At 43.4% G+C, this 13,758-nt stretch overlaps 1 protein-coding gene across 2 annotated transcripts; it reads right to left on the bottom strand.

The window, feature by feature from the left end:
• Positions 1-449: 449 nt before the first annotated feature.
• Positions 450-2,185, bottom strand: Serf2 (small EDRK-rich factor 2). 2 transcript variants are annotated; one of them, XM_076850712.1, is made up of 3 exons: positions 2,083-2,185; positions 1,399-1,507; positions 450-808 (listed from the first exon to the last, which is right to left on the bottom strand). In XM_076850712.1, the coding sequence occupies exons 1-3, from the start codon at positions 2,087-2,089 to the stop codon at positions 523-525; spliced, it is 402 nt and encodes a 133-aa protein (XP_076706827.1). In that variant the 5' UTR covers positions 2,090-2,185; the 3' UTR covers positions 450-522. The 2 variants fall into 2 exon arrangements, with proteins under 2 accessions (XP_076706827.1, XP_076706830.1); XM_076850715.1 differs by having other exon boundaries at positions 450-785.
• Between the last annotated feature and the right edge of the window lie 11,573 nt (positions 2,186-13,758).

Here is a 13,758-nt window from a genome sequence, read left to right as displayed (position 1 = left end):
AAGAGAATGTGAACACTTGAGAGCAGCTGACTACGGGAAGTCGGTAAGCAGCAGAATTTTTTTGGCCAACTTTCAAGCAGTCGAACAAACTGAGGAAGAATGAGGAAGAGAGGCATAAACTTAGGTCTTGGAATCTTCCCACTTAGGCCCTTAACTCCATCCTTGGGATGGTGTTCAAGGTCTGGGTGGGGAACAAAACAACAACAAAAAATTTTTTAATTAAAAATCACAGAAAAGAAGTCTGTATAGTTTTTAGAGGATTTCTCTACCATATAACCGGAATACTTGTCTAGTTGTCATAGTAAAATAAAGGCTTCTTCTGTGATATTTTACTTATTGAATCTACATATCCACAATTCTTAAAAGAGCTCTCCCTTTTTGGTGGGAAAGGGCAGTCATTCCTCCATCCCCATATCCCCCCAAATCCCCAGTCAAACCAGGCGCTCAAGGAATTACAAAGCTACTTTTAATACTTTGGGTGTGCCCCACAGGAATAAAAAACACTGGGAAGGGGTAACCCCCTCACCCCCAGGAGTGGCCCAGGGGGAGAGAAGCTACCTGAGGGTAAGGAAGCACAAAAGGGACCCGCTGCAGACTCAGGGCAAAGGGAATGCCATCGGTGCTGGGACCTGTGAGCACTACAGGAGGAAACGCGAGCATGGTGGGACTGGCTCCAGGCACACAGGCGAAGGGCAAGAGGGTTGGACACGAAGCCACAAAGCTACTTGGGTTCCTCCTTCTTCTCGTTTGCCTTTTTCTGCTTCTGCTGCATGATCTCCGAGTCCCTGGGGGTAGAGATGATGGGGCACTGGGAGGTACCAGAGGGCAAAAAGGACAAGATGCAGGGGATGAAGGGCACAAAGGATAAGATGGAATTGGATGGGACAAAGTTCAGCATGTGGCTGCTGTATTCCCACCCTAGGAGAACAAGAGAAATAGAGCTGAGGCTCAAAAGGCAATCAGTCTCCATCTGGCTGTTGCCCAAAGGGTCAGAAGTCTGGCCACACAGGCCCAAGGTGCTCTATTCTGTGCTGAGTACCACACCCAGCAACACCAGTGAGAAAGTTGGGAAAAGGGAGGAGAAACTAACAGCAAGGAGGGACAAAACTACTGGGCTGTCATAACCACAACTGTGCTTGAAATGTGAAGCTCCCTGCCCTTGCCCTTAAGGTCACCCAGGGGCACTCAAAAAATGAGACTTAGGGAAGTCTTCCCCAGTCCCTTCCTGCAAGGCTGTGAACTAACAATTTGGAGGGTGGGGAGGAAATAAAACCCTAGAGGAAGCAATAACGCTCTGCCTCTCACGCCTAGTCCAGATTCAAGTCCTAAGGTAGCTCTTTTTCCTGATATAACCCGTTTCCCCCAGGTCTCCCCTATCCCTCCCCTCCCTGGGGCTACCTCTGCTTGCGGGCAGCAGCCGAAAGCCCGTCATCTCGGCGCTTTCCCTTAACCGAGTCGCTCTGCTTTTTCATATTCTTCTGGCGGGCGAGCTCACGCTGGTTACCGCCTAAGGAAAGAAGGTAAAAAGTGAGACGCCGGGACTGTTCTGGACACACACTCTTTGCCTCCATCCCGGGCAAGAAGGATCCAACACTGCATCCCTGGACCTCGACACCGACCCATTTCAGGGCCTCGGCTGCTGGGGGATGGGGAAGGAAGGTGCCACGGGGCAGGTCAAACTGCAGGGGAGTGAGGACGGTCAGTCCGAGGAGCCTGCGGGAGGCGTGTTTTGAGTTTGAGGGTGGCGTAGGGGCCCAGACAGATGGTGGGTTTGGGTCCGTGGGGGATGGGCCGGTGTCAGGAGTAGGAGGCTCCGGGGCCTATCACGCCAACATAAGGCTTCTCAGACCGCGGAAGGTCAGGGAGGGCCGATTCCTAACGAAAGGGCGGGGGGGGGTGGTCTCGAGAAGTGGCGGTGGGCAAAGGGTTCGATTCCGGGCTCCAAGCCTGAGAGCAGCTAAAGAACGCTCCCGGAGAAGGGCCTCGCTGGGCAGCTCAGGGGAAGTCAAGGCCAACGATTCTGCCGACAAGTATAGAACGAACGGAAATAAAAGGGCAAAAGGAAAGGGGCTCGGTGCTCACGGGTCATGGCGACGGCAGCGGCTCGGCCTGCCTCCGTTGCGTCCCCTCGTTCTGTCCGACGTTGCAGGCCCCGCCCCCTTCTCGCAACGTAACCAAGTCGTCCCTTTCCTCCCCACCCCTTCACGCCCGGGCGCCGACTCCCATTGGGCAGGAAAAAACACGTGGAGCCCAGGCCACACGCGAGCCGGGGCGGATAAGAAGTGGAGGTCCGCAGGCGGAGCGCGCAGCGTGGGGCGGGGTTTCCCGGGCGAAGCGCTGGACCAGGCACGGAGAAACTAGGCCGGGTCACGTGGGTAGGGTGGGGGTGGAGGGGTGCGGCTGGCGATGTGGCGCTCCCGCGGGCCAGAGCACGTGACGGGCAAAGTGACTTAATGCTGGGACAGTTTGAGGTAATGACAAACTTGCGGTGAAGGAATGTTAGGAAACGAAGGGCGGGGTTTCGTGGAGTCTAGGTGGTTCGTCTAGCTCTGAGGTATCAGGGTTCTGCAACTAACTTGGTCCTGTTACTGAGGACATTTTTCCTTCCCCGGTCACTTATTTGTACACTTGGGTTCACCGCGCTAGAAGAACACATAACAAAACACAATTCGGAAACCCCATCCCAACCACATTTAAACCCCTCCTAAAAACCTGCAAGGTAGAAAACCTCAGCCACATCCATTATGTTCTAAAACTTTGGTCCTGCTTATTTTACCACAGAATTTTTTTTTTTTTTTTTTTTTTTTTTGCCAATGCTGGGAATTGAATACAGGGCTCCTGTGTTCACACGTTGTACCACAGAGTTACACCTCCAGCTTACTGAAAGAAACTTTCAACGTGAAGATGAAGTATCTTGGAATTTCGGAAGACCCAAAATCACAAACTACAGTGTTGCATTAGGGGATACACAGACAGTATCCATATTCCTTCTGGTTTTTAAGACAGTTGAACAGAACTGGAAGCTAAAAGTAATCTGCTCATTCTTAGTTCCTACAAGACTCCTTACCACACCTGGAAAGTTCACTGGATAAAGGAAAAATGCTTAAGAAAGGAGTGGTTGTAAACTTTGATTCTCCCCAACTAGCACCCACAGCAGAACTGAGTTGAAACTGGAACTTTATACTGGCTTCTCCCTCAGTATAGGACTGATGGGAGGCACTAACCCTCAATCAGAACCATCAATTTCTTTTATACCCAAGTATCACCTGACCTACTCTTTGTTATTAATATTTGTGTATCGATAAGTCTTTAATAAAGGATAAAAATGAAACTTCATATGCCTATAGTAAATTTTAAATGAATGGCACTTTGCCACAAAAGAAACTATATAACAAATGCAATAAAAATGAAATATATTATTTAGATCAAAATAATGTCATTGTCTAGGCTGGGGATATAGCTCAGTGGTAGAGTGCTTGCCTAGGTGTGAGGCACTGGGTTTGATCCTCAGCATCACATAAAAATTAAATAAAGATACTGTGTCCATCTACTATAAAAAACATTTTTAAAAAATGTCATTGTCAAAGGTTCTGAATCTGGAACCTGCCTTTTTTTTTTTTTTTTTTTTTAAAGACAAAATCTTGCTAAATTGCTGAGACTGACCTTGAACCTGCAACCTCCTGCCTCAGCTGCTGGGATTACTGATATGCACCATGCCCAGCTCCTCTTCCTTTTTCAGGTCCTTCTGCTCCTGTGGTAGCTAGTCTCTGAGATGACTCCCAGTGATCTCTTCCTTGTGATAGTCACACTCTTGTGTGGTATCCTCCCACCCTGAGGTGGTCTACATAACTGATAGAATATGTCGAAAGGAATGGTGTGTCAATTCCAATGCTAGATCATAAAAGATATCATGGCTTCTGCTCTACTCTTTCTCTTTAATCTCTGGTTCTCAGGACAGCCAGCTGACATGTCATGATGTTCTTCCCAGTGATGAAGAACTGAGGCCTCAAATCAATAGCTTTGTGGGGAGAAACTAAGGCCTCTTGCTAATACACACATGTGTGAACTTGGAAGTGGATTCTCTAGCCCCAGGCAAACCTTAGATGGCTGCAACCTCATGTGAGGACCCCCATGTGCCAGAATCACCCAGTAGGCCTCTTCTGAGTTCCTAATCCACAAAAAATGTGGTATAATAAAATTTGGTAACCTTAAGTCACTAAGTTTTATTATTTTTATGGAGCAATAGATAAATAACATGCCTTTCTATCCATGACTTAATCTACTCCCTCACAGACCTCAGAGGAAGATTCAGACTTTGAGTAAAAAGATCAGTCCTTTCCACCCCCCCCCAGTCTCTATTTTTTCCCTTTTCTCAAACTATAGTAATAAGGGGTTACAACAAAAATGTGGAGGTGTTTCTCTTTTCCCCACTTTGCTCAAGCAATGGCTTTACCACACTCATGCCCAGTTCAGGGGCCTAGTTTTTGGCTACTTAAAAGAACATGGGGAGAAAGAAGGAAAAACTAAACTGTTTGAAATCTCTGCACTGTAGGGAGGCTAAACTGAAGGAATTATAGGAGACCCTGGAAAACTGTAGGACACAGGTCTTGAAGCAGAGATCTTAAAGCTTAGAAAAAGGGCTGGGAATGTGGCTCAAGTGGTACGCGCCCGTTTGGCATGCGTGCGGCCCGGGTTCGATCCTCAGCACCACATACAAAGATGTTGTGTCTGCCAAAGGCTGAGAAATAAAATGTTGAAATATTCTCTCCCTCCCCCTCCCCCCCCCCCCTCTCTCTCTCTCTCTCTCTCTCTCTCCTCACTCTCTCTCAAAAAAAAAAAAAAAAAAGGCTTAGAAAAAAATTTAGATGGGTTGGGATGACAGGAAAGAACCATTAGAGACATATACTCCAGAATGAGGTGAGAGCAAATACCTGCATTTGAACTCAGTATCTGCAGAGCCTGGAGCGGTGGCAAACACCTGTGATCCTCTCTTAGGAGGCTGAGGCAGGAAAATAGCTTAGCTCAGGAGTTCAAGGCTAGTCTTAGCAACATAATAAAACTTCATCTTGGGGGCTGGAGTTGTGGCTCAGCAGTAGAGTGCTTGCCTAGCATGTGTGAGGCACTGGGTTTGATTCTCAGCACCACATACAAATAAATAAAATAAAGGTCCATCAACAACTAAAAAAATATTTTAAAAAAAGACTTCATCTCAATAATAAATAAATACCTAGGGTGACTCCCCACTATAGTTAAGGCCACAGCTGACATGTAGCAGAGCAACAAGTTACTTGTAGATGTGCCCAATTCCAGAGCCTGAACATAGATAGCAGGTCTCCCTAAAAAACAAGTCATCTCTTGCCTAATGGCCAGAGAGTGGGCTTTGGGATCAAACCGTCTTTGGCATCAGCACTGCCACTTATTAGCCATGAGAACTTGGGTAAGTGACTTACCTTCTTTGTACCTCTATTTCTCCTGTGAAATAAGAATGCCTGACCTCCTTCAAGAGTTCCTGCCTGAGGAGAATCACAAGTTCAACACCAGCCTCAGCAACTTAGCAGGGCCCTAGGCAACCTAGCAAGACTCTGTTTCGAAATAAAAAATAAAAAGGGCTGATGATGTGACTCAATGGATAAACCTCTGGTTTATCCCAGGTCATTAAAAAAAAAAAAAAAAAAAAAAAAAAAAAAAAACCTGCCTGGTCATTTCAGAGTTATACTGTGTAATTGTGTAGGGAGTGGATATAATGTATCCACCCCACTCCCAGGAGAGAAGGAGACTGGAGATGGTTGCTTCTGAAGCAGCAAAATCCCCCAGGTTTTATCTGAGCACAAAGATGGTTCTCACTAGACACTAAATCCTTGTAATGAGCAACTTTTGCTCATGAGATTCACCCATTCACCTGGTTTCTCAGAACTGTAGGGCTGTCTGCTACTCTTCCCACCCAATCTTTCCATCCTGCACCAACCTTCCCCCTTTATCCATCAGACCCTGCCCTATAAATCTCTGGCACATATCTAATAGTCAGGCATGGTGGCACACAGCTGTAATCCCAGAAACTAGGGAGGCTGAGGCAGGAGGAATACAGGTTCAAGGCCAACCTCAGCAACTTAATCAGACTTTATGAAAATTAGTGGGATCCTGTCTCAAAATAAAAAATAAAAGGGCTAGAGATGGGCTCAGTGGTTAAGTGGTCCTGGATTCAATCTCTGTGCCAAAAAAAACAAACAAAAAAAAAGGTGGGGGGATGTCAGTGGTAAAGTGCCCAATACCAAATCCTCAGTACCAAATATAAATGAAGCCAGACTTTGTGGCAGTGATGCACACCTGTAATCTCAGCTACTTAGAAGGCTGAGGCAGGAGGATCATGAATTCAAGGCTAGCCTGGGCAACTTAGGAAAATCCTGTCTCAAAAAATAAAAATAAAAAGGGCTGGGGATGTAGCTCAGTAGTAGAACACTACTGGCTTCAATCACCAATACCAATAAATAAAATAAAATAATATAATAAACTTAGTACAGGGTACAGAGTTAGAGAATAAATTAGAGATAATAAGTATAAGGAAGAAGAGAAAACTGGACTTGAAGGGTAAACCTAAGGGTATCACCAGCAACAGTCTGACCACAACACATAAGAATGAACTATCTGGCTTCCCAGTCTCCAATTCCCCAGTCGCACCAAGCTGCGTGGGTACCCTCACCTTCATTTGTAGAGAGAGACCACAGAACCAGCCCCATTGGGAAAAAGTACACCAGCTAGAGAGATGAGTTGAATAGTGTGGAATGAGGAAACAAGTCCTCTTTGGCACCTGCTGCCTCCTTGTCACTTTCAGCAGCTCAGATAGGTGAAAGAGTGAAACAGCCCTGTAACCATTTTTTTTTTTTTTTTTTTGGTGGGAGTGGGTGGGTGAGGAATGAACTACTCAAGAGCACTCAATCCACTGAGCCACACCCCCAACCCTATTTTATATTTTATTTAGAGACAGGGTCCCACTGAGTTGCTTAGCACCTCACCATTGGTGAGGCTGGTTTTGAATTTACAATCCTCCTGTCTCAGCCTCCCAATCTGCTGAGCTTACAGATGTGTGCCACGGCACCTAGCCCAGGCTTTTCTTATCAATTCACTGCACTGCACCCTAGACTCTTTCATTTACTTATTTGTTTATTCCTCCTCCTCCTCCTCCTCCTCCTCCTCCTCCTCCTCCTCCTCCTCCTTCTCCTTCTCCTTCTTCTTCTTCCTAGAAACTGAACCCAGGGATGCTTTACTTCTGAGCTACAACCCCAGAACTTTTTATTTTTTATTTTGAGACAGGGTCTGGTTGAGGAGGATCTCACTAAATTGTTGAGGTTGGCTTCAAACTTGGCTATCCTTCTACTTCAGTCTCCCAGGTTGCTGGGATTACAGATATGTGCCACCACACCTGGCTCCAATATATTTTCAATCCTGTCAGAACCCAGCTTGTAGGCTGGGGGTGTAGTTCAATAATAGAGCAGTTACCTAGCATGCACAAGGCAAGGCATTCCACCCCCAGAGCCACAAATATACAATAAAAGAAAGAACCTAGCCTGGAGCCTCACCTTCAGTCTAATTTTTCCAGGAGGTATTATTAGAGATTCTTTCAACAAATATTTATTGTGCACCAACTATGTGCCAATTAGGTATTAGATATACAATGTTGAACAAAATGTCTATCTCTGCACACTGGAACATATAGTAGAAAAGACTTAAATGCTTTCCCCCTTCTCTCTTCCTCTCTATCTTCCTTTCTTTCTTTGTTTAATCTCTGTGTGTATGCAAATTGATTTGATAATTGCTTTAAAGGAAAAAATAGATTCTATGCAAGGATGATATTCAAAATATTTCACAGGATGCACAGCATAATTACCCATTAAAAAATGGATGTGAGTATAATTTGGTACTGGGAATTGAACCCAGTGGTGGGTTTTTGTTTTGTTTTGTTGTTTTGGCGGGAGGTTGAGACAAGGTCTTGCAGAGTTACTGAGGGTTTTGCAAAATTGCCATTCTCCTGACTCAGCCTCAGAATTTCTGGGATTACAGGCATGTGCCACCTCTCTGGACCAGATCAGATTTCAGTGTAATTTAAAAGAAGACACTCTTTTTTTCTTCTACATGTCCTAATATGAAGTAACTGAATAGTACTGATACTTTTATGAAGGGAGTAGACTCTGTAGACCTTAATTTGTGAATATGTGTCTGTGTATGCATGTTTGTGACACTAGGAATTTAACCCAATGGCCCTTATCCATTGAGCCTCATCCCCAGCCTCTTCCATTTTTTATTTTGAGACAGGATCTTGCTAAGTTGCTTAGGGCCTCACTAAATTGCTGAGGCTGGCCTGGAACTTATGATCTTCCTGCCTCCTGAATCACTGGAATTATAAGTGTGCACCATAGTGCTTGGCCATGTCTCTTGTTTTTATTTTCTCAGACCCAGATTCTTTGACATAATAGGAAATGGCAATCAATAGTACCTGTCCTTACATCTCACAACTTGTCCAAGATGGAGGGTCTGAGTCTTAGGTTCAGTGGTTAATATCCCAAGACAGGGATCCAATGGGTCAGATGCCTACCCTTGTGGGGGGGAGGGAGGTATGAGGCAAGACTTAATAACATCAGTCCCCACCAGAATACCATAAGACCAGAATTATTTTACTAGTATGGGAGAGAGAGTCACAAGCTATCAGTGGGCTGTGTGTGAACCATTGCACATAGTAGCATCCTGAGGGGATAAATCTGGTACTGGGAACTCCCCCTGGCACCCCCCACAGGTATTGACCACCTGATGCAGGTGAACTTCCCCCACAAATTCTGCCAAAGATCCCACACATCACCTGAGATGGGTGTGACCTGCCAAGATGCCACTCAACCTGCTGACTGCAAGATATCATGAAGCAAGACTCCACCATTGAAACCTTATCCCTGCCTTTGATGTACCCCCTTAAGTAAACCACCTGAGCCATTTTGTTCTTTGTCTAGTTCCAGAACCCATGTGGACCAAATCTACCAGGGTCTTTGCTTTCTGTAAATGTTTCTGAGTATTTGTGCTTTGTTATTTACTAATTATTTAGAATTGTAAATCTTAGCGTGGCTTGGATTATCCTGGGTAGGAAGAAGAAGCCCTTAATGAGACGCTGGCCATTGTCCTCCCATAGGAGAGAAATAATAGGTTTTATTTTAAAAAAAAGGGGGGGGTGAAATTTGTTTCCCAAAGAGGAGGAAATTAGATAAAATATGTATATAACATCAAGTAAGACAAGATAGCTGTGGGCTGGGATGGTGGCAACAGAAATAGCAAAAATATATTTCTTTTGGCAGGTTCAAACTATATTTGGCAATTCTGTGAAAGACTGTATGAGGAGTGGATAAAGAAAATGTATTATTTACTCTTGGGTTCATTTATTTCTTCATCAACTATTAAGTATGTGATCGTTATTTGCCAGACATTATTCTAACGACTATGTATATATAAAATAGTGAACAAAATAAACATGGTCTCGGATCTCATGTAGTCAACATTTTAGTGTAAGAGACAATTCACAAGTAAAGAAACCAATCAAGGACTGGGGTTGTGGCTCAGAGGTAGAGTGTTTGCCTAGCATGCATGAAGCACTGGGTTCAAACCTCAGCACCACATAAAGTAAAATAAAGACATTGTATCCACCAAAGGAAGGAAGGAAGGAAGGAAGGAAGGAAGGAAGGAACCAATGTATAATTATAACTTCAATCAAGTGTTAAGAGTAACAAAGAGGAGCTGGGGTTGTGGCTCAGTGATAGAGCACTTGCCTAGCACGTGTGAGGTACTGGGTTTGATTCTCAGCACCACATATAAATAAAATAAAGCTCCATCAACAACTAAAAAAAAAAAAAAAAAGAGTAACAAAGACGTAAGTATAAAGAATAATAGGAGAGGGGCTGGGGATGTGGCTCAAGTGGTGGCCCGCTCGCCTGGCATGCGTGCGGCCCGGGTTCGATCCTCAGCACCACATACAAACAAAGATGTTGTGTCCGCTGAAAACTAAAGAATGAATATTGAAATATCTCTCTCTCTCTCTCTCTCTCTCTCTCTCTCTCTCTCTCTCTCCCTCTCTCTCTCTCTTAAAAAAAAAAAAAAAAGAATAATAGGAGAGGAAAAAGTCCCCCCCACCGCCCTGATATCCCACCACCAAAACTAGTTATTGTGTACATGTTCATTCAACCACTGAGCCACATTCCCCAGTACTTTTTTTTTTTTTTTTTTTTTTTTGAGACAGGGTTTTGCAAAGTTGCCCAGGCTATCCTTGAACTCGAAATCCTTCTGCCTCAGTCTCCAGAGAACCTGGGATTATAGATGTGTTCCTCCATGCTTGCTGAAATCTTAGTCCTTAATAATGTAGTCGCGCTACTGGATATATCAACTGTAGCATTCCTTCTATTCTGAGCTTCCTGCTATGGGAACCATTGTGTTCTTTGTTTAAGAAGCCTTGTATCAGGTTTCTGTTATTTCATCCAAATGCATCTTATTTATTTATTTATTTATTTATTTATAGTATCAGGGATGGAACCCAGAGGCACTTAAACACAGAACCACATTCTCAGCCCTTTTTGTTTTATTTTGAGACAGGTCTAAGTTGCTTGAACTTGCAATCCTCCTGCTTCAGCCTCCCAAACCACTAAGATTACAGGTTTTGTGCCACCACATCTGGTTCCAGTCCTTTTTAAAATTTTTTTGAGACAGGGTCTCCCTAAATTGTGTAAATTAGCTTCAAACTTGCAATCCTGTCTCACTTTCCTGAGTTGCTGAGATTATAGGTGTGGGCCACTGTACCTGGCATCAAATGTATTTTAATCAAATACAGACAAAAGGAACAGCATATGCCAAGACCCAGGAGACAGGAAAAGGCTTGGATAATGAGTCACATAATGAAGTGATCCAGTCAAACTATCTGACATTGCCAGTACCCGTGGTTTATTGCCTACATTAATAATCAAAGGAGATGCTAAATTTCTGCTAGAGGTTAGTGAAAACAAAGTTGTAACTTTCTTTTTCCCTTCCAAGTTCACAGATTTCCTAAGTTCTATGGCCCACAGGCTCAGCTTTAGAAGAACCTCTGCTTTGCAACCTTAAGTTAAATCATTTAGCTTTTCTAACTTTTACTCTTTTTATCATCAGTCCTTGGTGTTTGATACATCCTAACTCATTCACTCTCTCACACTTGTAGGCAATTTTTTCATACTATTTTCTTATCCCCAGCCTCCATCACTCCATTTTCATTCTTTCTCACAGATGCTTCCTAATTCACTGAGAAAATGGATGTCTTAGGAAAGAATTTCCATAGACTCTCACATCTACCAAGCTCTGCATCTGCATCCACTTTCTCTGCCTGTTGTCGCAGATGAACTGCTCATACTCCTACCTAATGATAGTCCTGAGTAGATCCCATCCCTTCTAGACTACTCAAGGACACCATTCTAGCAAACTTCCTCTCTCCTCCATCATCAGAGACTTTGAGATAGTTCCAAAATAACTTCATCAGCATATAAACATGCTATTTCTCCCTAATTAAAACCTTTTCTTTTTGGGGGGCTGGGGAGTTACCAGGGATTGAACTCAGGGGCATTTGACCATTAATCCACATCCCCAGCCCTATTTTGTATTTTATTTGGAGACAGGGCCTCACTAAGTTGCTTAGTGCCTTACTAAATTGCTGAAGCTGGCTTTGAACTTGTGATCCTCCTGCCTCCTCCTCCCAAGCGGCTGGGATTGTAGGCATTTACTATTCTCTTTAACCGTACTCCAATCAAGCTTTCATCCACCATTTTACCAAAAGTGCTCTTGTTAAGTTTAATAATTAACTCACATTTCGTTTTGTTTGCTTTTTGGTACTGGAGATTGAACCCAGGGGCACTTAACCACTGAGGCATATCCCCTGCCCTTTTTATTTTTTTGAGACAGAGTATCCCTAAATTGCTTAGGGCTTTGCTATATTTATTATGTTTATTTCTAGTGTTTCTTACTGTTCTAAAATGCAAGCTTTCCCAAGTCAAGAATCTGTTCAGTGATGTATTATAAGTCTCTACTACAATGCTTGATATAGAGTAAGTGCTCAATAAATAAGTGTTGAATGAATGAATATTAATACCTACACTAAAAAGTTATCATAAGGATTAAATAACAAAGTCCTGTGCTGTGGACCATGCCTATAATCCCAGTGACTTAGGAGGCTGAGGCAGGAGGATCGAAAATTCAAAGCCAGGCTCAGCAATTTAGTGGGGCCCTAAGCATCTCAATGAGACCCTGTCTCTAAATAAAATACAAAGCAGGGCGGGGGGGGGGGGGATGTGGCTCAGTTTTAAGTGCCCCTGGGTTCAATATCTGGTACCAAAAACAACAAAACAAAACAAAACAAAACAAAACACAAAGTTCTGACCCATAATGATCACCCAATAAATGTTAGATCCCTATCTTCCTTCCTTCTGGAAAGATCTTCCCCTGTTACCCGTTCTTCTGAAAAAAAAAAAAAAAGGTTTTTTTTGAGATTGGTTTTTCTCACTATGTTTCTTAGGCTGGTCTTGAACTCCTGGGTTCAAATAATCCTTCTACTTCAGTCTTAGTAATGGATCTATAAGGCATATACCACTATGTTCAGTTTCTCCCCAATTTTTCACCATTCTAGTTTCTCTTTTGAGTTTAAAATGGAGGAAAATCTTACAACAGGTCACAGATGAATAAATGGGCTAAGTAACTGAACAGACACTTCTCAGAAGAAGATACACAATAAATCAACAAATACATGAAAAAAAAATGTTCAACTTCTCTAGTAATTAGAGAAATGCAAATCAAAATTACTCTAAGGGGCTGGGGATATAGCTTAGTTAGTAGAATGCCTGTCTTCATGCACAAGGTCCTGGGTTCAATCCCCAGCAACAAAAAACAAACACACACACACACACACACACGTACACACACAATAAAATAAAATAAACTACTCTAAGATTTCATCTCACTCCAATCAGAATGGCAATTATCAAGAATACCAGCAGAGCCAGGCATGGTGGTGCATGCCTGTAATCCCAGCAGCTCAGGAGGCTGAGACAGAAGGTTTATGAGTTGAAAGCCAGCCTCAGCAGAGGCAAGGTGCTAAGCAGCTCAGTGGGACCTTGTCTCTAAAATGGGATGTGGCTCAGTGGTCAAGTGCTCTTGAGTTCAATACCTGATACCAAAAAAAAAAAAAAAAAAAAAAAAGGAAAAAAGAGAAAAGAAAAAAAAAAGAATATAAGCAATAAGCAATAATAAGTGTTGGCAAGGATGCAGGAAAAAAGGTACAGTCATACATTGCTGGTGGCACTGCAAATTGGTGAAACCAATCTGAAAAGCCGTATGGAGATTCCTTAGAAAACCTGGAATGGAACCTCCATTTGACCAAGCTATCCCACTCTTTGGTCTATACCCAAAGGACTTCAATCAGCATACTAAAGTGACACAGCCACATCAATGTTCATAGAAGCTCAACTCACAATAGCTAAACTGGAATCAACCTAGATGCCCTTCAACAGATGAATGGATAAAGAAACTGTGGTAGATATACTCAATGGAATATTACTCAGCATTAAAAGAGAATAACTATGGCATTTGCAGGTAAATGGATGGAGTTGTAGAATATTAAGCTAAGTGAAGTAAGCCAGTTCCAAAAAGCAAAGGCCAAATGTTCTTTCTGATAAGTAGAAGCTGATCCATAATGCGTAGGGCATGGGGAGAATGGAG

Source organism: Callospermophilus lateralis, chromosome 3 (genome assembly GCF_048772815.1).
Source record: "Callospermophilus lateralis isolate mCalLat2 chromosome 3, mCalLat2.hap1, whole genome shotgun sequence".
NCBI classification, from domain to species: Eukaryota; Metazoa; Chordata; class Mammalia; order Rodentia; family Sciuridae; genus Callospermophilus; species Callospermophilus lateralis.
This window is presented reverse-complemented; position numbering and strand designations above follow the sequence as displayed.